Here is a 25,043-nt window from a genome sequence, read left to right on the forward strand (position 1 = left end):
TATTAACTGTGATTGTAATTTCGATTTAGTAGAACTGCTATTATGATACATTTTGTGTAAGCCTATTCTGTTATTGGATGTGGACATTATAAATCACCTACTGGCTGTCCACTTTATTGAAATAATATAATTTATCTGTAATTCCAAGAAATGTGAATAGTACAGCTGTTGTACAGTTTTTCTTTTCTTGTTTGTTTTTTATTTATAGCCTGCCATAAAGTAACCTACTGTTGAATAGCACACATTACAGTCTTTCTTTTGTTCCAATTACTATGATATTCAAGTAGCCTACAATGAGAGAACCATTTGAGAACCATTTCCCGAGCTGTGTGTCTGAATTAAACTGTTCAGAGCTGTCCTCTCCTGCTAGAGGGCGCTACTCGCACGGAAGAAAGCATCACATGATCATTCATCCGCCAAGTTTGGATTGTGTTTTGTTTCCACCACGCAGCTCCAACCAACAAGGCTGGTTGGAGCTGCGTCAATAAAAGTAACTAGTCAAGTAGTGATATCGGAAGTTTGGTGATTGGAATTTCAAAATAATTTACGACAAATAGCAACAAACAATTCATATTCATGAGAGGAATTTTAATTCGAAAGTCTTAGCCGGAAGTGATTTTTATGTTGTGGTTCTTGACAGTAGCGGTATCTTGACTAAAGGCGATTCAGGCCTGCAGAGTTACTCGATAGAAACGTTTTAGTTTCATATAGTTATAGTTTTATATTTTCAGTTGCTATGAGCCTGCAGGTTAAAGACACCGACGTTGCTGATACAGTCGAGAAGCTAAAGCAGAAATATTTGGACAGGAGGAAACAGGTTTGGTTTAATGACAACATGTACTAACGTTACAACGTTAGTCAGACCAAACGTCAACTTCAGGGCAACAATGCTAACTTTAACCTGTTAAAGAAACGTAATGTTATACCTTATCTAGTTAACGTTATGTCCATTCTTCTGTCAATTGTTCAACCGTGTGATTATTATCACCAAAGTAAACCTAACCTAGGTTAGATTTACTTTCTTAAGTTATAGAAATAAAAGTAAACGTAACGCTTTTCTATCGTTAATAAACCCTGTAACGTTTGCTAACGCTGAAGTAAAAACTTCACACCAAACTTGAAAAGAACAAATGTCAGTGTATTACCAGATACGTTTTATAGCACTATAAGTTACTTTGGTTTTACCCACAGACTATATAAAAATGTATCACTGTAACGTTACTGTACAAAGTGTCGCTTCTTATTTGTTGCAAGTGTCAAGAAACTAAGTAACGTTAAAATCTTTTTTTGATTATTATTATTAACGTTATTATCTTTATTGGCAAAGACGATGAACAATGACAGGAATAGTCATTTACAAATTCTATATAAAGTCTATGATACAAATACAGACAAGACATAAGCAGAGCCAGGCGGTGGTTTCATACAAAAACATTTTATAAAGAGCACAAATTAAGTGTTTTCACAGCTTTCTTGTTTTTTTGAATCAGGGATGTTATTAATGTACTGCTCAGTTTCCTTTTCAAAGATTATAAATAAAGGTTTGTGAGTGACTCAATTTGGTTGTGGTCAAAAGATTGATTAGGAATAACTCTTTCTGTTACTATTATTGTGAAAACCAAACAGTAAATTTTTCCAATAATGACAGAATTCAGAGTCAGTGTTACCAATAATATATTGAGACAAATCTTTCCAGATCTGCTGGAGTGGGGACATTGCAGAGCAGCTGTACTATTGTCTCTGGATACATTTTTTTTTTTCAAGAAAATGGCCAGCAATTAGTAACGTTACAAATGTGTTGCACTGCTCGCTTGTTGTCATGACGTCATAACGTTGAATGTGCGCCTTATTAAATAACTTGTAGCACAGCAATCTTTTAAACGTTTAATTTTAGCTCTACCAGCTATGGATATGGCAGAACAGACATTTACAGATAGTAGCAGAACATAATAGCAGTAATCAAGCTACTTTCACTAAAACAAGTTGTTGTCCTGATTTTCAGTTGCCCCCCTCAGAAGACACTGCCTCGGGAACCAGTGATGGTTAGTGCACTTCACACAGGGCCTCCACATGCTCAGATAACCACAGCGTCTTGATTGGGTTCCAGGTCTCTAAACATTATACACACTTAATTATATTCACCAATATTTCACTTTCTAGAGAAGTAATGGGAGTATGCCTGAGATTTCTTTATGTTCACTATTTTAGAGGCAGTACAAAGGCTCATTTTGGCCAGCAGATCCAAGCAGCCGAGCAAAGAGTTCAAATGCTACAGCAAAGCTTTACACGAGCTGTTCAACGCAGTTACCAACCATCCTGACCAGTAAGTCTTATGAGATTACTTAGAAATTTTTCATGCTTGTGATGAGTATTATGCCTTGAACAAAACACGCTGCTGTCTTGTCTAAGGTTTGGCAGTGATTGTAGTCTGCATGGCAGTAATGAGGACCTGAGTGGGGACTCTCAGGTGCTGTATACAGAAACAGGTGCGTGTGTGTCAGAGCCAGTCACCAGTGTTTGTTCTTTCTGAGGTAGGAGAACTGACAACTGACCACCTTAGAGCAAACTCAGCTGCTGAAATAATGTTAGGGTTCCTACCTCCTGAGGAAAATCCTATGAAGCATAGTCATGTTGATATGATTACAGTTTTAAAACGAATGACCTGACAAGATCATGAATAATAAAGTAGGCCTCAGTGATTTATCCTTGAATTTATTTACTTCCTGTTATTGCTGTAATTTGACTTGTCTTAACAGCCTCTGTTATTGGTAGATAATGAGCTAGCTGTGGGCTTAACTCTGCCATACCCCTGGTTGTCCAGATGTGACCTTGCCTTCCTGTCTGGATGGTAGCCCTGGGTCCCAGGAAACTGAGACTGACGGGAGGTTTCAGAGAGCTCCTCAACTCCATGACTCATGCCGTTCCTCTTCCTTAGTACTAGTAAAGGTGTACCAGGAGATGATGACCATATATGAAAAACTAAAGGTGAGAGAGCAGAACCACAGTTATGACAGGGGAAATGCAAAACAGAAAAAGTGACTTACGTTCCATGTGTGTCCAGCATTATACACTAACGTAAATGCAGAGAATATTTTACAAGGGTTTCTGTGTATTTTGTGTTTGCATTTTCCCATTTGGTCAGTTCTTACATCAGTAAGTGCATTGACGATGTGACACACACAAAAACCATCATCACTCGGGCTAAGAAGAAGCCGTGGCTGACAGGGGATATCCATCGAGTGCTGGGGCCAGAAACAAAGCCTTCAGAGCTGGAAATGAAACTGGCCTGAGAACAGCGAGAGCCAACCTGTCCCGCGGCATCAGGAAAGCAAACAAGATAGCCCATCAAAGACAGCAGAGATACACGGAGCCTGTGGCGGGGCATTCAGACCATCACAGACTACAAACCTGAGCCACAGGTCTGCGATAACAACATCTCTCTGCTAAATAACCTCAACAGGTTCTTTGCACGATTTGAAGCACAAAACAACACACGGCCACAGAAGATCCCACCTCCTCCTGTCGACAAGGCTCTGTGCCTGTCTGCTGCCAGCGTGAAGAGAACTCTCTCCACTATCAACGCCCCCAAGGCAGCAGGTCCAGACAACATCCCTGGTCGTGTGCTGAAGGACTGTGCAGAGGAGCTGAAGGATGTCTTCAAGGATGTCTTTAACACTTCTCTGAGACAGGCTGTTGTTTTATCACGCTTCGAGACCACCACCATCATACCTGATACCTGTGCCAAAGAAACCCACTCCATCTTGCTTTAATGACTATCGCCCTGTGGCACTGACCCCCATCATCATGAAGTGTAAAATCCCCCCCCCCCACTCTGGACCCTTTCCAATTTGCATGCAGAGCCAAACGCTCCACAGAGGATGCAATCTGCTCTGCTCTCCACCCAGCCCTTACACATCTGGACTCAAAAGACTCATATGTGAGAATGCTGTTCATAGACTTCAGTTCAGCATTCAACACATCATCCATTCATAATCCCACAACAACTCATTCACAAACTAGACTAGCTGGGGCTCAACACCTCGCTATGCAACTGGCTGTTGGACTTCCTCAGTGAGAGGCCACAAGTAGTATGAGTCGGCAACAACACCTCAAGCAGAATCACACTGAGCACAGGGGCCCCCCAAGGCTGTGTGCTCAGTCCCCTATTCTTCGCCCTGCTGACTCATGACTGCACATCAACCTACAGCACCAACCACATGCTAAAGTTTGCAGATGATACAACACTGGTGGGACTCATCACCAAGAATGATGAGACCCACTACAGGGACAACAACTTCAACAGGGCTGCTGTAGAGAGAGTGAGTAGCACCACATTCCTGGGGGTGCACATCAGTGAAGACCTCTCCTGGACCACCAACACCGTATCACTGGTGAAGAAGTCCCAGCAGCGCCTCTACTTCCTCCGCAAACTCAAACGAGCGAGAGCCTCCCCACCCATCATGTGCACATTCTACCGAGGCACCATTGAGAGAATCCTAACCAGTTGTATCACTGTGTGGGGCGGAAGCTGCACTAACTACAACAGGAACTCACTGCAGCGCATAGTGAACACTGCTGAAAGGATCATTGGTGCCTCCCTCCCCTCCCTGCAGGACATGTACAACCTCTGCATCACCCGCAAAGCAACCATGATTGTGGGCGACACCAGCCACCTCGCGCACAGTCTTTTCAGCCTCCTGCCCTCTGGGAGAAGATATCGGAGCCTCCGCGCTCGTTCCACCAGACTTTTTTATTCACCAGGCTGTCAGGAAGCTGAACTCTCTCCCCTCTCTTCCACCCCCTCCCCTCTGACCTCCCTGTTTATCTGCACCATTATATCATAGGACATCTTACATTCTGCACTACCAAACCTGGGTTTGCGTCTAATTTTTGTATATAGCAACATTGCACTATTTTTACAGAATACAGGAAGTTCTCTTTGTATTGGTTTTCAAGTACTTTGTTTTTGTTCTTAAAATTGTGTTGTTTGTGTTGTTCTATTTATGTTATTTCACCGTGGGTTGATTAGTGAGAAACGTAATTTTGATTTCTCTGTATTTCTGGTACATGTGAAGAAATTGATAATAAAGTTGACCATGACCTTGACCTTTTAAGTTTTAGTTTGGGTTAGAGAATGCATGTTGTGCAGTGTATAAATTATAGTAAGACCAACGTATGTGCGTATGTATGTGTTTTGTACAGGCAGAGCGTCAAAGCCAGCAGCAGTGGGAGAGGGAGCTGCAGGAGCGAGAGAGGAGGCTGAAGCAACAGGAAGAGGCTTTTGGGAGTCTGGCCGGGCTGGAGGAGATGGTACGCACCGGCATGCTGGCTGTAGAGGAGGTCGGGGACACAAACACCCAGTCACATTCAACACAAGGCGTTTTATATATTTTTTCACCACACCTTGATTCCTACTCCTTCCACCTTACCATTTGTAACTCTGTGGTCCTTAATGACAAACTTCCAAATTATACACCTAATCATACAGTGTTTTGAACTGAAAGTGCATTTTCATACTGTAGTATTGTGGTGTCACAACATTCTGTCTCCAAATGTGTAATATAGATAATGTGTAAACTAATGTATGTACATATGTTCTAAAGTTGAGACACTTGAGGTAGTTTAAGTGAATCCCAGACATGTTTTCAGGAAATACAATATCTTGAAATGTAAGAATTAGTGCTGGGCAATGATTAAAATTTTTAATTGCGATTAATTGCATAGTTATGTGCAAAATTGAATAATGAATGTAAAGTAGTGTACTGTGCACTTTTAATTTAAATGTACTGCTTTATACACAAAAGTGCCAAAACATATGGTTTGCAAACGCTTTAAATAAATAAGGTGCTTTTTACCAGCAGTGTTCGCATTACAGTAGTAATAAAGTAGTAATAAAATATTAGTAATAAAAGTAGTAATAAAATATTTCTTGTAAATCTCAACTTAACATTAATGTAATCAAATCAAATATAAAACCAAAACTATTTGCCACTGCCAGGGCATTACCTATTTAGCTTGATGAAACAAGTCACACACACACCCACCCGCTGACAAAGTTGAATTGTCTTGAATTTATTGTACGCAACGCTTAACACAAATCATTGGAAGAGAGACTGATCCTCACTGTGAGTTTCCAGAATTTATAACTGTTTACTAAATAAGACACCAACAGGAGGGAATTCGCATGGCAGTGAATCCCCACAAAACTAGACGAAAGCCTATCTAAGATATGTAACGTTAGCCTATAATTTTAACTTAAGTTAAATAGGCTACAGCTGTGTAGCACACAGAAGCCGTTGCCTTGGTTACTATCCATAGTGCGCCTGCCGTTTACTCACGGAGCGTTGCTCTCCCTGTCTGTTCACCGAAACAAAGAGCAACCCCGCAAAGGCGACTATGCGACTATGTTGTGATTTTAAGAATGTTCCTAAGACCGACATCTTCCCCAATACTAATCAGCATGCAGTGTGTAGCTATCCACTTCGCTATGGCATTTCATCACTTGTCTTGTTTTTGTTTATCTACTTCTCCCACACGCTGCATCCAGCGTAGTCTGACGAAGCCTCCCTCCACTGCTTGTTTGGGTGGGTGATTTGCAGGCAGATCAGCATCTCACCCCTCCTGTGACCCATGGTTTGACTGTATGTGTATTCAGAGCCAGTGAGCAACGGACTTTCAAAATAATAATAATAAAAACTGCGATAAGGTGTGATAAAATAATTGTTGGCGTTAATTAATGCGTTACAACATAATAAAGCGATAATAACGCGTTAAATTGCCCAGCCCTTGTAACAGTCCAGCGTGATTTATGATCAGTTTTTGGCCAAATCAAATATTCAGACAAACATGGTCAGTAAGGACTTCCCATCACATAATGGGAGGATACAGTGGACCCACTAATACAGAATTTTAATAGCAAACTCAAGTCAGTGTAATGTATGCAATAATGGCTGCACTGTTCTTTATGCGTGAATGTTTATGCGTGTGTCACCAGAAACACCAGCAAGAGTTGAGCCAGCTGCAGGATCTTCTTCGAGAGAGGAGCAAAGAGAACAGGAGGCTGAAGTCCAGCTTTGACACCATCAAGGAGCTTAATGACAGTATGAAGAAGCAGGTTAGCACAAGCCGTGATGATTGTCTGTTTGGATTTGGTTGGCATCTCCAAGGTTCTTCAACATTATAAAAAACATTATAAAAATATTTTAAGATGAAATGTTGCAGTGAGTGAGCCAACTCCAGAATACTTTTATTTTGACCTGCAAAGTTTTTAAAAGCTTTTTTATCGGATTGAAAGCTCATTGTGATCAAAAATCTTCTTTTTATCATCATATTTTGTTTAAAGGTGCAACATTTATGATCTTTGGCGCAGGACATTAAGCGTTATATGTTTTGTTTTTTTAGAGTAATTGCCAAAGTGGAGTCTGAATCCAATTAATGTACCTAGAACCAGTCAATGTTTGACTGGAATTTTCTTAAAAATAAAGTGACTGATCAGATACCTACTTCATTATGGGTGGAGGAGTAAAAGACAGTTACTACCATGGCCCACAGGAGGGCGCTATGACATAACCCTCTTGTATTTGGATGTTGAATAATACCACAGTGATACAGATTTAATAATATTACATTTGTTTTCTTAGTATAAAGTGTCTGTTGGGTGTTTTTTTGTTATTGAATGAAGCATTCCCTGCTTTAAAAACACAAAAACATCCCATCCGAAAAAGAGGGTAGATTTGTTGCGCAGAATTAAACATATTAAGCAGTGTTTGTCTAGACAGTGGTCTTGCATAGCAGACTGACATTCATTGTTTTTAAATCAACAGATAAATGAGATCAGTGAACATAATAAGAAGTTGGAGAGCCAGTCCAAGAGGGCACAGGCCCGACTTGAGAACTTACAGGTAACAACATATTAACCAATGCACATATGGTCATGTTTAAAAAAATAAATAAATAAAACATACGGTCAAGACAGTTTTGTATGGAAAGCACTTAAGTTCTGACAATCAATTTTCAGTGTACCATGATGGTCTGAACTTTGCTTCAGGTCTTTCCACCCTAAAAATAAGTTAAAAGCATCAATTTCTTGTAGCATGGATATTGTTAAACTTAAATATTTTTATGTCTAATATATTTGTTGAAGCAGGTGTTCTTTCATACTTTCATTCGTTGACTTACTTTTTTCAGCGGAAATACGAGTACAGCATAGCATCGAGAGCATGTCAGAAAATTAGCACAGAGTGTATTAAACCATCCAAAAAGGAGAAAACTGCTGCCTCTGGAAAACCCAGCAACAAGGTAATTCAACTACCCCTGTGTATGTGTTTGTTTGTGTTACAGCTGAATGCACCACCAATCAGCAGGATTTGCTCTAATTAAGGCTGCATTACTTCATTTGTTGTTAATGTGTTTATTGAAAGAACACTGTGCACTATAATTTAGCATGGTTAGACAACCATAACACACTTATTTACACACATCCAAGCTGGAAATGGTACGACAGTCCTTCTCCACAAACCGCACTTACCCCACCAACTTACATTATAAATCATAGTTTGTGCTTTTGTTATTTTACCATCACTGTTGTTGATAACGATGAATTATCAGTGGATACAGCTGAACTGGTCATTTAAAGGATTTATTATCTTTCCCTATTTGGAGAACACTGACTGATCCACACTCCCTTACAGTACTGTTTCACAGTTTAATTAACACCTTGAGGCTACCCAGTGAAAGCACAATCTTGGTGTAATGTTCACACTTTTTCTAGTCATACTTTTTTCTGTCAACCTGAAAGATGATAAAGGTCTAATTAAAATAACAGCTATTACTGTAGTCACCATTTAGTGACAAAGTAAGTTACAGATGACTGCTTTTAGCAGTATAATTGAAAGTCTTTATTTTTTTCAGGACAGCTCCATTTCCACCCCACTAAAGCTCTTGGCCCTCTTACTGGACTGGACACTTGATGGACAGAAGTTCTCATCAGTAGCAACAAACGAAGGGAACAGGGTTGGCCAGTGTCTGCCTCCAGAAGTCATACTCAATGAGAGATGCCTTAAGGTAGCAAATTCCCTGTGACTTAAAGAGCAATAGATCAAGACACATTAACTCATTTTTAGTAAGTCATAAATTATCTTTGGTTTCCTTAGGTGCTGCCGTTATTAGCAGATCAGCTTCATCACACTCCACTGTCAGAACCTGACCTCCTCCTCAACCTTCTTCGCCTCATCCACTGGGCTTTGAGACACATGGACAGCAGTTCACAGGTAAAGAAATTATTATTCCCGTGGGTAAACTGGGCTGTTGCAGCAAGTATAGAATACCTTCAAAGAGCATACAGTACGACAACAATAACAATAGAACATGTGGGCTATATATGTTATTGTTTTTAGGTATCTGTAATATCTGGATTTTGCATAACTACTACTTTCAGCAACATTGACCTTCTTTTGTAATGTACACAGGGGAGTGAGATTAAATTCTATTACAACAGGGTGTTAATTCTGTGACCTGCACCTTCCTTAGTTATTTAGTGTTTGGCCTAGATGAGTGTATTATTCTAAAGAAAGCTGCTGGTTCACTTTCACAACTTCATGCAGCAGAAACCAAACATGACAGACAGTTTTCCCTTAGCACATAGCCGCATATCAGAGAAGTACACATGCACTTCAAGCAGGGGATATCTACTTTATCGCTACATCTCCCTTGACAGCATGGCAGGCTATAATGTTTGGAGGTCCTGTAGAGTTCCATCTTGTGTTCAGATGAGGAGCGTGGTTATCTGAAGTCCCCTGCCTGTCTCTGTGTGTTGAACAGATTTTAGGCATTATAACAGGCTTCTGTCCCTGTCTTTGTAGCTTTGATAAGGATGTGAGGCCACAAGAGTCCTCCATGGCAAATGCTGTACATTGTCCGTTTCTGGTTGAATTGGTGACAGATGATTCTGCTCTATTGCCCAGTCCCACTTTGAAGGCTTATTTTACTGTGAAGGCCAAAAACCAGCCTCTAGCCCTTAACCCTTACATTTAGCTCACTGTCCAACCTCCCAATACAGACAATGAGCTAGGCTCCAGCCTTCCCCTGCTGCCCTTGGCCCCCATTTCTCTACCCACAGCCTCCAACTTCCTCTTTTCCAGTCTTGCTGCAGGGAGCTTGGTCCCTTCATGTTTGTTTGTCAGGCTATGTCATATCTGCTTAGTGACATGCTTGATGCTCAACTGGAATCATATGCTCCCTTATTGCTGCAATATGTGTTCACTTTTACGACAACAACCAACCACTATTAGGCCACGGTGCATAAATGGAAGAAGGGATAACTGATGGAGAGACTTTTGGGAGAGGGAATAGTAGACAGAGATGTAGTGAGTTTGAAAACCACTTCTGCCCTGGAAATATATAAATCTTGGATAGTAGCTATAGTTTATTGCGCTGATTTATTGGCTCCATCAGTTCTTTGATGACGTCGCAGAAGAAGCCTGCTGGCTCCCTGTCAGGCTGACCTTGTGTTTTCTGCACTGGCGTTTGATGAAGACCATTGTAGGCATATCATTCCTGTTTTTGACAGTTATATAACAAAAGCAAATGTGTGCAGGCACAGTCATGAACTTCGTGCAATGGTGTGTGTGTGTGTTTGCACAGCATGTAGCACTATCTGCCACTCTGCGGCGGATCGGAGAGGAAGTATCAAAGCCCCCAGCCCAGTTAACAGCGCCTCACGATCCAGACCTGCCCTCCTGCAGGAGCCGACCCCTTTACCGCAGCCCCTGTTCCCACACACGCATCCTCTCCACCCTCATCATCATTCGGACTGTCACACAAGGTAATAATACAGAACACACACACGCTGCACATACTTTATCTTAAGCATTATATTAGATGTTAAATTCTGGACATAAAGCAGGATGGTAGGGTTAGAATAATGAATCAGGGAGTGCTGCGAATATATTTTAATTTAGGTAACTTTGTTGATTATGTGTTAACCTAAGTTGATTCCACACTGGTTTATTATTAATAATAGTATCCATCTATTTCTTACACCTCCTTATTACAGTATTTACTATTTTTCAAAGGAGATTTTTTTCTGTCACCATAGCTGCAAAGATGACAGGTGGCATGTAAAATCTCCCATGCTGAGAAACCACAAAACTCTGGCTTATTTCATTTATCTACTGCTGAATCACAGACTTTATTGAAGCAATTGACAGAAAAGGGGGGGCTTGAACTTTTTTTGGCCTGAGAACCACTGCACTAAGCCAAGTTAACTTACTTAGGAAAACGATAATAGAAAGAAGAGTTATTCTGAATAATAACAAAACATTCTTTGATTCACTTTTTATTCAGACTAAACTTAGTAATAATAACTTTCAAAAAAGGATAGGTACTCACAGTATGGATGTAGTTGTTTACCTGCATCGATGGTGTAGTGATGTCATAGCAGCCTCATTAAAGGTGCTGGTCAGAATCAGACCTAGACAACGTGAGCAGTTCATCTGTTGTTACTTTCCAGTATGCCCTGCCTGTGTAGGTGTGAATCCACAGAAACAGCAGGGTGTGAAAACATGTAACTGAGTGTTGTGTTCTCACTCATACGTAGCATGCTGTGTATGTACTGGGGCACAAGGGATACCAATATCTCAACAAGTCTGTCAGTACTGTACATACATACATACATAATCCCCAAAGGATGATTTGTAATGACTTTTTTGACCCCAGATATTTCTTTTATTGGCACTTTTAACGGAGTATTTTGAGTGAACTGTCTTGACTACTACTGGATGGATTGCTATGAATTTCACCAAGATTACAAATCAAAAACTACCTTTTGACCTCTGCTTATGTCTATCTTACAATTATGTTTTCTGTATATAGAGCTTTGGACTCACAGAGCCACTGGCATGGCTTTAGGTTCTTAATCTTGTTCTGATACAAATACTTAAGACGATATGACCAAAAATTATATCACAATAAAAAGTTTCATATCTTTCGCTATCGATAATTATCACAATATGTATAAAATCGTTTCTTTCAAGTTTAATGGCTGATTTTTGCTCCTGAATGAAAGTTGACGAAACCTGATGGTTAATTGTGGTTTAAACTCTTCTTTATGGTTAACACTTGATGCCAAACAATGGATCACTTCACAAATCTAAGGCAGAACATTCCAAACATTTATAATAAAATCTTTGTAAACAAAAATGCATGAGTAAAATTAAGTAAGATTTTTTCAGTCCTTTTTCCTCATCAACAAAAAAATTAAGACCTTATACGTGTATGATTCAAGTGAATAAAATCAAACATTTATTGAATATTTATTGAACATTTGTTATTAGGGCTGAAACGATTCATTGATTAAATTGATTACGTCGTTGCTTTTTAGTAATCCATATAACTATATAGCACACTGTTTCGCACGGACATTTCTTACTGTCGCACTTATGCTGTGTGAACAACACGACGTGATTATGATGGCGCTTATTGCAAAGTGAAGGAAGAGAGGGAAAATAGCGGAAGTGTCCAAAGTATGGGATTATTTTAAGATAAAAGAAAACAACAACTTTGTAATGTTACAGTCTGTCCACCGTAAACAGAGACTTATGACGCCTATTGCAACAGCACGACAGCATCTCATCAGAAAGCACCCAGTCTAGCGTCAAGTCCACGGAACAGACAACAGACTTCTTAACCGATCTTCTTAACCGATGCATCGATGAATCGATGAAATAATCTGTAGAAGCTTTGAGTACTAAAATCATTATTAGCTGCAGTCCTATTTGTTATATTATTGTAAAAAAATTGCGATACTTATTGTTATTGTATTATTGTCCAATTTGAGAACATTTTACACTTCAGCAGACAGCAAACTTGAACACCAATACTGTATGTCAAAGCAGCCAGTATTGATCAAGTTTTTAAGATTAAGTCAGTATTTCTGTCTCTCGCTCGTCCACATGAGGTTTCTCTGCTGCATCAAACATAACAGTTATGGTCAAAAATATGGGCACCCCTGCCTGTCTGTCACATAATGCACTACTTCTCCCAGAAAATTGTTGCAATTACAAATGTTTTTGGTATTCTCATGTTTATTTCTTTTGTTTGCATCAGAACAACACAAATAAGTAGAGGGAAAAAGCCTAATCTGAGACATTACACACAGAGTTCCAAAAGTACAAAATAATAGGCACTCTCAACTTTTTGGTAGCACACCCTTTGAAAATAATAACTGAAATCAATCACCTCATATAACAATCAATGAGTTTCTTACACCTTTGTACTGGAATTCTGGACCGTATCTTTTGCCAACGGCTTCAGGTTTTTTCACTTCTCCCAAGTGCTGTGTTTAGATTTCTCAACAGGTGCTCTATTGGATTTAAATCTGGACACATTGCTTACCACTTCAGAACCCCAGTGTCTGTTTGTCTTCCATCATTTTTGTTCTTTTCCAAATATGCTTTGGGTCATTGTCCTGCTGTAAGAACCATGAATTCTGACGGAGACCCAGCTTTCTGACACTGGGCCCTACGTTGCACCCCAGAATTTTAGTAGTCTTCAGATTTCGTAATGGTATGTACACAGTCAAGACATCCAGTGCCTGAACAGCAAAGCAACCCCAAAACATCAATAAACCTCCACCATGTTTGACGACTGTTCTTTTCTTTTTCTGAAAACAGAAGAATTATGTGCTTTACCAAAAGCTCTATTTTAGTCTCATCTGTCCACAGGACCAGAAGGATTTTGGCTTCCTCGGGTAAGCTTTGTTTCTGTGTCATCAACGGGGTCCTCCTAGGTCTCCTACCATAGCGTCCCTTTTGATTCCGATGGTGACAGCCTGAATTTGTGTGGAAGTTGATCGAGGTTCTTTATCCACTATTTGAACAGTCCTTTGTTGTAGTCGTTCATCAATTTTTCCCATTCATCCAGTGTAATTAGCTACAGTGCCTGTAAATGTATTTACATTGATGCGCACAATGGACACAGGTACATCAAGATCTCTATAGATGGACTTGTAGCCTTGAGATTGTTTGTGCTTTTCCGAAATGTTGGTTCTCAAATCCTCAGACAACTCTTTTCTCTTCTGTCTTTTGCCCACGCTCAGTTCAATACAACACAAAGGTTGAGTCAACCTTTCTCCATTTTAAGTGTTAGAAAGTGTGATTTCTAAATTGCCAGCACCTGTGAATTGCTACAGGTGAGTTTAAATACAAATTAAAGACGCATCACATGCTTGAAATACAATTATTTCTAAAGATTTTGAAAAGGTGCCAATAATTTTGTCCAGTCCATTTTTGATTTTAGATTTATCTTTTTTTTCTCTGCTTTTTTGTGGTTTTTGTGTTGTTCTGATGCAAACAAAAGAAAAATAAACCAAAACATTTTTAATTGCAACAATTTTCTGGTAGTGCATTATGTGACAGACATGCAGGGGTGCCCATAATTTTGTCCATGACTATTTGCTAGGGAAAGTGGATGACTCTGGATTAATTCATGTTACGACCAAAACAAAACACACAGACTAAATATTACTCTTTACTTTGTGCCCAGATTATGCACCATTTAACTAGTGTCACAACCTGGCTCAACAGTAAGTGACAAAAGCGGGAAACCACACAGCCTGAAAATAATAGATATTTTAATAAGTAAATTGAACAAAATCTACAATTGTCAGATCAGTATGTATGCAGTGTATGTGTGAGTGAAATGTATGGGTGTAGAACACAAAGAACCAGACAAAACAGAATCAGTCGGCAGGCCAGGAGAAGACGGAGTCAAATCATCAAACAGGCTCCTTTATAGCCACCTGAGCCCCGCCTGCTCAGGTGTGTTGCATCTCACACCAGGTATCAACTCCTCCCACCAATTACCTGGATTAAAGGGACAAAACACAGCAAGATACCAAGAACAAGAGATGGCCCAGACCTGGGGCCATCACACTAGCAAAACTTGAGCTGGACACACCATAAGTGCACTTTAAACACTATAGATCGTTTAAATAGGCCCTTATAAATCTTAGTGCACTCAGTGGGTACAGCCTGCATATCCTGACATATTTATGAAACTCTCCTCTGAACTGACCTGCCATCTGCTCATAATATTCGAGGGCTCCCTCAGTATGTCTCTTTAGACTATTTTCTGTCAATCTGCTTACCAGGTTTGCTTTCTTCCCCTCTCTGGATTGACGTGAAACCAGATTGAGCATAATGGAGAGATGTTTCTTCCCCCTCATACTTGCTGGGATTTTACACATAATGGGTACCATTCTGAGATGTAGCTAACCAAACTCAGTCCAAAATAAAAAAGAAAGCTTTTATCCCATGTCAGGTTGTATAAATCCAGCACTTTTTGACATTTGAAAAGCATTTTCTTGGAACTTCTCAGAAACTCTCAGAACCATTTCAGATGATCACACATCATATGTTTGAATTTGTCAGGCTAGATGGGTTTTGGACTTGAAAAGTGACTTAAGAAAAACAGAAGAATGGCATCCATTAAGGCCAAAATACATTGGTGGAGTGTGAGAAAGAAAAGAAACACAGCTTGGATAGTGGGGATAAGATGGGAAGGGTAGGTGGAAGACAAGGTTCCTGCTACTGAACAATTTAAAACACTAATAAGAGCTGCAGTTTCTTGATTATTCGATTAGTCGATTAAAAGAAAATGTTTTGATAATTGACTAATCATTTGCCATTTCTCACTCAAAAATGCAATCAAAAACATTTGGTGGTTCCAGGTACTAAACAGTGAGAATGACCAACTTGACCAACTGTCAGACATGCTAATAAATTGAACATTTCATGAATTTTTCACTGTTTTCTGGTGTTTTTTAAACCCAGCAATTAATTGATTACTCCTGAGAATAATCATCAGATTAATCAGCAAATCACAAAAATAATTGTTGCATCCTGAGATGAGATTTGTCTCTAGAACAGTTTGTAATATAAAATTACGTAATTTTGCTTGTATTCTTTTCCTAGCACTTTATGACTGCTGACTGCTGGACAGCAGTTTCAGCTGAAAGATTAAAATGCCAATGTAAGACTGAAATGACTCGAACACTCAATATAAAAGCAAATCACGTATATCTGTATATATGTGTGTTTTGTGTTGTGTTTGTCCTGCCTGCAGCTGATGTGCTGGCCCAGGTTCTAGACAGTCTTCACACCGAGCTGATGTCTGAGGAGAGCCGAGGCCTTTTCATCCACTATGGAGGAGTGTGTGTGCTGCTGTCAGTGCTTCGGGCTGGCCGTGGAGGTCTGCAAACACCTGTAGACATCTTGATACAGCTAACTGAACAGTCCTGTGAGTAAGCACATGTCACACGACCCATCACCCTTGTGTAATTACAAGACTGCATCAAGGGTGACGAGTAGCAGGTTTTTTGGCATATAAATGTAATAATTTCTTCCAAAAATTCCACACCAAGCCAACCTTTACCTGGAGAATCCATATATTGGACATCCATTTAATATTTAACTTCAGTTTAAGGTAGAAAAGGAATGTATTGAGTGCATCTAAGACAATACTGAGACAGTCTGCCCGTTTGATTTCATCACAATTCGACAATTTTTTTCTAATACTTAAATAGTTAATGTGCAAATTAGTAGAGCAGTGGTTTCTGGAAGAAGGATTGGTTTTCTGGTTTTATGTTTAAAAAGAGAGAGAAATGTAGCTTGATGTTAAGGATGGTGCAATCACCAGTGTCTATATCTTAGTATTAAATATTTATCCCTCTTTTGTAGTTGCAAGGCATGCTGGTTAATACACATTTATCTTTGAGGAAGTTGCAGTAAGCAAAGTTTTGTTATAGAAACAAGAAGAAAAAGATGCACGTTTTTACCCCATTGCCAAAGAGGGTTCAGACACAAACATGATCATCTATGGCTGTCACAGCAAACTTAATTATATATTCCTGTCACCACCACACTCACACTGTATTTTAACTCACACATTATTTTAATAATGTTTAAGGATTTTCATCCTGTTGCTGCAATTGCTATTAATAGTATAGACCACAGAAATTATTATTATTAATTAATTAGTAAATTGACTAATGCATACATTTTTGGGAAAATAGAAGGAATATTGAAAAACATTACTGCTGAGTGGCAGTCCAAATGAAGTCAAGGTAGGTCGTAAAACATTAGAGGCAGTGGAAGCAGCAGAGGCGTTAGAAACTCCACTATGGGAACACTACTTAAGCAGCTAGTTAACCTTTGAGTGTCAGTGGACGGCATAACAAGTGAAGAAAATTATTGCCTAATTAATAAGTATGCAGAGATACATTTCCTGCCTGCCCCAGCACCTCACTAGTGACCTCGAGACTCATATTTAAATTTGTACAATTCACTTAGCCTGGAAATGGTCTGTGGTTTGTGTAACCTTAAAAAGCTGCTGTGATCACTTCTAGCCCACCCCACAGTCACTATTTCCTTTCATTTATATGTGCTCCTCCTGCAGTATCACTCCATATCAACCCCATATATAAAACCTCCTGTGAAAAGTAACGGTTTGTCTGAGCTCGCATTAATCATAGGCACTGGTCAGGCAACAGATTTGGAAGTTGGGTAAAATAAAACTTTGGACCGCCACCTCCTCCTGGGTCTTTTATTGAAAGACAAAAGACTTGACAGACGTGTATGAGGAGGAGGGAACAGCTGCAATGTGTTTCCATGGAAGGGCGAGTTCGGCAAGGTCATGAGCCGTATCATTTAAGACTGCTGTATGCTAATACACAGCAGCGCCATATGTCGAAGGCGACTGGGGCCAGAGCTGTGTGTGCGTGTACATATAGTTGTGTGTTTCAAGGGGACTGTAAGTCTTGCAAGACTTGCTAATTATTGTGTTTTACAAGCAGTAATGAGGGGAGACGGGAAAGCGGTGGGGAGTGGGTGGAGTGGGGGTTAGCACCCGGAGGTTGCCAATAAAACAAAACAAAACAAAACAAGGTCTAGTCGTACACACACACACACAGGACATTTGTGGCTAAACTGTGACAGTATGACTGCTTGTATAAAGTTCAGTCGCATACTTAGTTACACAACACATTTTGTGAATAGAACATTCAGGGATCACAAAATTGCAGTTGGACACCTCAACACACTCAGTGTTACAGTGTTAACTGCTAAACTGCTTTATTCAGTATATTTTACTCAATGGTTACAAATATACCTATTTGGTGTGTGCGTGTTTGCATTCTTTCCTTGCTCGCCACTGTAGAGAAATGTTTGTAAATGAAATATCTTCAAGTTTTGGACTGTTCGTCGGACAAAACAAGCTACGGAAATTAAAAACATCACTGTGGACTTGTGACATTGTTTTTTGACATTTTATAGTCTAAAAGATTAATCAGTAAATCAAAAGTACATGAGTAAGATCAAAAAAAATCTAAATAAGTTACAGATTAATCTACGTAAAATGTTAGTTGCAGACCTGCACTAAATATATAACAGTCAGCAAGGTTTAGTTCAAAAAAAGCTAGCGTTTGAGAGGAAAAAAATGAAATGAATGGAAAATAGTCACGGTCATGTAAGTGCATATTAGTTTTAAAGGTCCCATATTATGCTTATTTTCAAGTTCATACTGTTATTTTGGCTGTCTACAAGAAAATGTTTACATCCTTTAATGTTTAAAACAACATTATTTTTCTCATGCTGTCCATTGCTTTACCACCTCTATACTCCCTCTGTCTGAACGCTCCGTTTGAGCTCCTGTCTCTTTAAGGCCTCCCTCCTTAAAAGCCCACTGTCTTCTGATTGGCCAACCCGGAAGCCTCCTGAGGGGAAACTAGCTGGTACAGCACTTAAAGGATGTGTGGAGATAGGTCTGGCTATGCGAGACTAGGCCTCACCGATTACAGTACAATAATACAACTCTAATACTTTAAGACTGCTGCGCTGCCTAAACTTTCTGTGATTTTACAGAGTTTGCTGATAGACAGACGGCTTTACTTATTTTTGACAACAACTACTGCTAACTGTAGCTGCACCTAGCTAGTTAGCTCAGTTAGTCATGTAGCTGGCTGTCCTGTTAGCTGATTCTGCCCCGACTGGAAGCTTGGTGTGTTGGTGTTTATACCTCTAACGTTAGGACAGCTCCCAGTCTGTTGCCGAGTCAGCTAATAACAACATCTACAGTTAGCAGGAACTAGCGGTTAATGTAGCGTTAGCAACAAGTACCTTCATAAATTACAGAGTTGAGGTCTGAGGGAAAAGCAGAAAATATTTAAACTTCATACCTGTAAAAGCACTTTCTGCGAGATATACTGAGTGCCTTTCAGCTGTAGCCCAGTGGAATGATCGCTTGGTGTTGTGTTGGACGATGGGGCTGAGAACGGTGAATCTGGTACGTGTTCAGTGGAGAGGGCCTTCTACTGCGCTGAAGGACTGGAGGAGGTCCAACAGTAGACAGATCCCTCCATGACATCAAGAAGGGAGACGAATTCAAACGGCATGCTTGCACGCACATTTACTGAAAGAGCAGGAGACGAAGAGAGGATGTTTTTTTATTATAATAATGTGGGGTTCTTTGGACACACCAGGAACTCGTGTTTAGTTTGAACCAACATGAAAAGGTGGATTTTAAATAATATGGGTCCTTTTAAGCCTCAAGGTGAAGTGATGTTATTGCTTGGAAAAGACTGACCAAACTATACTCCCCTGCTTTATCCCTCTCATATTATCAGATTATCAGATACCTGTCTTATACTTTCTTATCTGAATCTGATCCTATTCTTCCCCGTCCAATCTTCTGCTGTGATTTGATGCCAGCCGAACCTCTGTACCAGCCAAAAAAGTCCCTCTGTGGCTCAGATTGTATTCCCTCACCCTTGTGCATGGTCTAAGAGGGTGGAGAGTTAGTTTTTGAAGCAGCAGGAATGTGACTTTAGCAGAAACAAATGTCTGTTTGAAGGGAACTGACTAATTTTAGGACTTCGTAAGGTCCACATTTTCTTTTTATTTATTTAAAAAACGTGCAGCTTCCATGTGTTTGGATTGATGCTGTTGCCCTTTCTCTGTTTCTCCTTGTGTGTGAGGTTAGGGTGTGATGACGGGAAGGTCAGCATTAACATTTAACAATATGGAAGCTCTTCCAAATACAATCATTACAGAGTCACTCTGACCAGCATCTGTGTCCCTGTCTAACTCAGTTTGATGGTTAAAGTGTTTTCATGCTTTGTTTGTGCCTCCATGTAGTTTTCATTTCTATGCAAATCTGGACAGAATGGCAAAATGAAGCTGATAATAAATTCCATCTCTTCAGAAGTTTTACATTTAGTAAAATGTGTTGTTCATTAGAGAAATTGTTTTGATAATATCCTTCTTTCTTTGCTCTGCTTGTGTTTGTGTGCTTGTAGGCTACTTAAATCCCTTCCTGGAGGCATGTAGCTGTGAGGAGTTTTTCCGAACAGCCGCCCAGCTTCTTAAAAACCCTCGCTTGGAGCTCCCATCGCTGGAGAAGCTATCCATCCTTCTCCAGAAGCTCTCCAGCATCAGGTAGATGCAGGGATCTCCATACTGATAATAACACACACTGAGCAAGGATTTTGTACAGACATTTGTGGTTCCCAGACAATGAATCCTGAAAACTTTGATGATCCTTGAATTTTCCTCTAGCACCACCACAAATGGAAACATTTAGTAGTGTATATTCCCTGAACACAGCAGGTCAAGTGTGTGTTTATTAACCTAGTCAATTGGGGCCTATACTACGAAGCAAGTTCAACATACCCAGTATATCTTCTCTTAATCTGGCTTCACTAACCTTAAAGGAGACTCTTAACTTCTTTTCCAGTCCTATATTGTAGTTCTGTGATTCCTGTATGGCAGCTTTGCATGATTCAAAAGTTCCAAAAAATTTTTTTTTATACTCACTCCTCATGTAGGGCTTAATTTCAGCCTCTGAAATAAGCTGTAGATTCTCCTTTCTCTTTAAGCCCCCCCTCGCATGTTACCAGGCTGTTGTTGCTGAGCTGTACAGGCAGACTGAGCGTTGCTGTGCAGAGTAAATGACCATATATGGAACACCTGCTCTGTCTAGCTCTGTATGTCGTAGAACATGTTTAGCATGAACATCCAATGTCGTAACATTGTAGATAAGTCATAAAATGTGGGAAAGCATAATAGGTCTCCTTTAACAACCGCGATCGCGCTAAAGACATCGCTGGTCAGGGTTTCCGCTATGTACATTGAGCCGCTTCATATTTTTACGAAATGTCATGAAGTCGTAATTACACAACTCTGCAAAGGCTCAGTTTGACACGAAAGTGAAGACAGGTCGGCGGAACGCTCTTGAATCTTTCGCCAACACCACTGGGGATCGGGGTCACCGGTGACCCGCTGAAAGATTGGGCCGACAAATCATCCAAGCTGTGTGGCCGCAGTTAAGTAAGAGCTTTAGCCGGTTCGCTTGTGTTAATGAGCTGGACAAATGCAAACGTTTACAAAAAACTTTTGAGTTATAGGTTTGGTTGTGCTACTTAAGTTACTCAAAGCTAGTTATTGCAAATTATGTCACTGGCAGTGTTGGAAAGCAGCCTGTATGACACGTTCACAAGCTGCAGAAATACTTTCACTTTCCATTAACTGCTTATTAAAGCCTATTTAGTCTCTGCAGAACAAAATGTAAGCTACACACTGAATAAAGTCGGATGTTCACTGGATTAATTCTGATAGCAGAATCCTCTCATTGCACAGAGCTTGGCTTTCTTTTGATAGTTGTTATTTATTTTCTCTAATTGGCTTTGGTGCTATTTATAGCAATATCCGACCGGCATTTAATTTAATTGAATTTAATTGAATGTCACTCAGAATACCAGCTGTTTTTTATTCAGGAAACAATAAGTTTTGAGATGCAGAAGGAGAGAGTAGGCTATACAACAGTCCTGTTGGGCTTTACGGTGTGATGCACCGGTCTCCCTCTAACGTAGGCTTAACTGCTTTGTTCAACAATGGGTTGCTCCCGTGTTATTGCCTCAATAATTCTTTGTGTTGTAAAGATTATGTTAATAGATACTTTAGGACTAATCAGATTGTATTTGGTATCTGTGCTATTGGAGAAGGCAGATCATGTGCAGCCCCTTCATAACAGATCAAGTGGCTTAGTTGGCTAAACGTCCATAATAAAAAGGCACAGGCAACAATAGTAGGCAGCAGCAAGCATGATATTTTAAAGTGGTCTTATTAGTAGATTTTAAATAGTAAAATAATTGTATTCAACAGAAATATCCAAATATGAGATAATCAGCAAGCAAAGTGCATTCCCTCGAAATAACTAACCTGATACACAGCAGATGAAACAATCCCTAAAAAAAGATGGCCCGATGGCCTACACTAAACAATATTAAAACATAAAGTAACTTGTACTTTGTGTAGTATACTTCAGAGACTTTTTAATGGGAGAATTTTTGGCCTGCCCCCTGCTGCTGAAAAAAATCCTAGAGGAAACATTGCTGGTTATCAACTCGGTAATTCAACCCAGGTTTTCCTAATTCAACCATGAGGGCAAGGGGCTGCATGTGACCAATCTCAAACATGGACAAGTCTCCCTTCAGCAGAGTATCACAATTCAGAAACGGACAGCAAACTATCTCTCATAAAGGAAGTTGTGTGTGTGTGTGTGTGTCTGAAGTTCACAACTAAGCCACTATATTAATTCGAGTTACAGCAGTTTCATTTGCGTGGGTTGTTTTTAATTATTAAATCTTTGTGTAAGAAGCACTCTACATTGCTCTCTAATTTATTAATGCTACAGTACTAAATCGTCAATAAACCATAACCATTAATACAGAAGAACCACTGTAGGTTGTGGTCTTTACTTACATATGGTGAATAATTCATCCAGTTTGCACATATCTATTTTTAGGGCTATATGCCAGTGAAATACCCTGTACAGCAATGCATCATCAATCCTGGACCCCTCGCCAAGATGGCCGCAGACAGCCGCCTCTGGGTTACGCTCTGTATTGCTTTTTGTGTTGTAAGCACATCGTGAGCAATGTACAATCCAGAGTTAAATTCAAATATGTAGCCAAACCTGGCAAATAAGGCTGATTCTGTTTCTGATTCTTGATTTATATTATATATTTATATTTAAACTGGAGGACTCCGAGATAGAACGGTAAAATACGGGAGAATACCGGAAAAAACGGAAAGGGTTGACAGGTATGTAGTGGACTTAAGACTGTATTTCACCCTCGGCTTCGGTTCCCTAATTGTAAACCCAGGGTTAATCTTTAAACTCCTTCGCTAATGTCAAATCCTGCTTCGTACTACAGGCCTCTGGTCATCAAGTGTCTTTAAATACATCAGGCTAATCATTGTTTGGTTCTTCACAACCAAGACTGAAAACAAGTTGTGAATTCTGTTTGTCATGTCTAACTTTTAATCTTCATTCTTGGCCTTATCAGCCAAGTAGAGTAAACCCAGCCAAAGAAGAAGCTAGTTATACATCTGTAAGACACTGGTCTAGTACTAGAGTGTGACTGACTCATGGGAATAAGTTTCATTGCACGATTGACGGGTTGTTGTGTTGTGTATCTTTGTCCAGGAAGAACCGTCGACTGTTTGAACTGACCTCCCTCCACCTCCAAATACAAGAACTTAATCACAAAACCAACCACACAAACACCTTCCTCTGCCTTAACCTGAGAGCCATCCTCCACAACCTCAAATAACACACTCTCACACACACACACACACACACACACATTCACATGTGTTTCTATGCCTTATGCTGGATTCAAGGTCTCTTAAAAAATTCAGACTTCCCAGTTGGGAAGAAGATGACTTGCCTTGTACTTCAGTACTTGAGCACGTTGTTTGGTCTTCCATGTGTGCTCAGACTATAATTACCATATTTCTAACTGTACAGTACTTCAAGGCTCCACACTGCTTTGCCTCAAATAACATATGCAGACGCACAGTCTTTATTTATATAGTGTGATGTGTTTTTGAAGTTCTTTTGTCTGTCAGAAGTATTTCTTTTAATATTGTGTATGTTTTGCACTTTGTGATCTGTCTGTTTTTATGTTCCACAATGTTAATCTGATGTCTTGATGCCCCCTCCCCCCCCCTTAAATGAGTGTCATGCTTGCCAGTGGCCTTAATGGGTGTCTGATGTGCTCGGAGGAAGAGACGCTGAGACTGTGAAGCTTTTTAATGACTATAAACAAAAAGAACTGAAGGACATTAAGATCGAATTGCATATGAAATGCTGATATCCATATGTTTCGTATAAACATATTTGTTTGTTCCAGAGCATGGGTGGGTTGATCGTTGTAATGGTCTCAGGATGGGACACACTGGTGGTGTCTGTTAATAGAGGGGATTGGGCGGACTGGAACAATTACAGCTGATATTTAAAACGTGCTAGTTGAAAACCACTCGGAAGTGCTCGGCTGGTCTGAATTTGAAAGAGAATGTTTTAAAAGTCCCCTACAGTATCCAAATTCCTAAATTAATTTCATGTTAGGTATTGTGTGAAACAGTGTTCTGGTCAGGGTTCAAAGATAGTGAGTTTGATGAAATATTTGTTGGATATTGGATCACACATTTATTGTAGAATATCAGTTACACCATACTTGCACTGGTTGTCTATGCAGCTGCAGTGTTAATAAAGATTTTTATTATGCTTATTATTATGATATCAATTGATCTGTCAATTTTGGAAACTGTCTGCATTACAGTTATAGCAGATGAACTGGTTTAAGAGGAGACATGTGGTGGTATTGGAGTTATATGAAAAATTACTATTGTACAGTCAAACTATGATGGAAAATATCATTATATATTATGATATTTACAGCCCCATCCATCCCTAAAACAACAGGGTTCCCACGCGTCTTGGAAAACCTGGAAAACAGTCAACTAATAAACACCTGGAAAATTAGGAAAAAAGTAACAGTGGTCCGACGGACGTGCATTTGGGCTCAAGACCACAGTGATTTTAGAAAGCTAAGGTTCATCAGATTTGTTGATAGGGAAAATTGTAGGCTATTATTTGTTCAGTTAATTCATAAGAAAAGCCAAGCATCGAACACAAAGGACTTT

At 39.7% G+C, this 25,043-nt stretch overlaps 1 protein-coding gene across 3 annotated transcripts; it reads left to right on the forward strand.

Moving 5' to 3' along the window:
- The first annotated feature begins 635 nt into the window (after nucleotides 1-635).
- On the forward strand, nucleotides 636-24,631 carry LOC119903946 (coiled-coil domain-containing protein 138-like). 3 transcript variants are annotated; one of them, XM_038720265.1, is made up of 15 exons: nucleotides 636-817; nucleotides 2,003-2,042; nucleotides 2,209-2,323; nucleotides 2,410-2,486; nucleotides 2,822-2,985; nucleotides 5,203-5,340; nucleotides 6,995-7,114; nucleotides 7,824-7,901; nucleotides 8,188-8,298; nucleotides 8,911-9,063; nucleotides 9,153-9,269; nucleotides 10,642-10,822; nucleotides 16,123-16,296; nucleotides 20,351-20,489; nucleotides 23,542-24,631. In XM_038720265.1, exons 1-15 carry the CDS (start codon nucleotides 737-739, stop codon nucleotides 23,666-23,668), a joined length of 1,815 nt encoding a protein of 604 aa, XP_038576193.1. In that variant the 5' UTR covers nucleotides 636-736; the 3' UTR covers nucleotides 23,669-24,631. The 3 variants fall into 3 exon arrangements, with proteins under 3 accessions (XP_038576193.1, XP_038576194.1, XP_038576195.1); XM_038720266.1 differs by having other exon boundaries at nucleotides 5,203-5,310; XM_038720267.1 differs by lacking the exon at nucleotides 2,410-2,486 and having other exon boundaries at nucleotides 719-817.
- The last annotated feature ends 412 nt before the right edge of the window (nucleotides 24,632-25,043 follow it).

The sequence above is a fragment of the Micropterus salmoides genome, unplaced genomic scaffold (genome assembly GCF_014851395.1).
Source record: "Micropterus salmoides isolate LMB-PRFRI ecotype aquatic unplaced genomic scaffold, ASM1485139v1 Ms_hic_scaffold_15, whole genome shotgun sequence".
NCBI lineage: Eukaryota > Metazoa > Chordata > Actinopteri > Centrarchiformes > Centrarchidae > Micropterus > Micropterus salmoides.

Coding starts and splice junctions, on each gene's coding strand:
- LOC119903946 (XM_038720265.1), top strand. CDS start 737: ATGAGCCTGCAGGTTAAAGACACCGACGTTGCTGATACAGTCGAGAAG. Junction 818..2,002: donor ATTTGGACAGGAGGAAACAG/GTTTGGTTTAAT, acceptor CCTGATTTTCAG/TTGCCCCCCTCAGAAGACAC. Junction 10,823..16,122: donor CATTCGGACTGTCACACAAG/GTAATAATACAG, acceptor TCCTGCCTGCAG/CTGATGTGCTGGCCCAGGTT.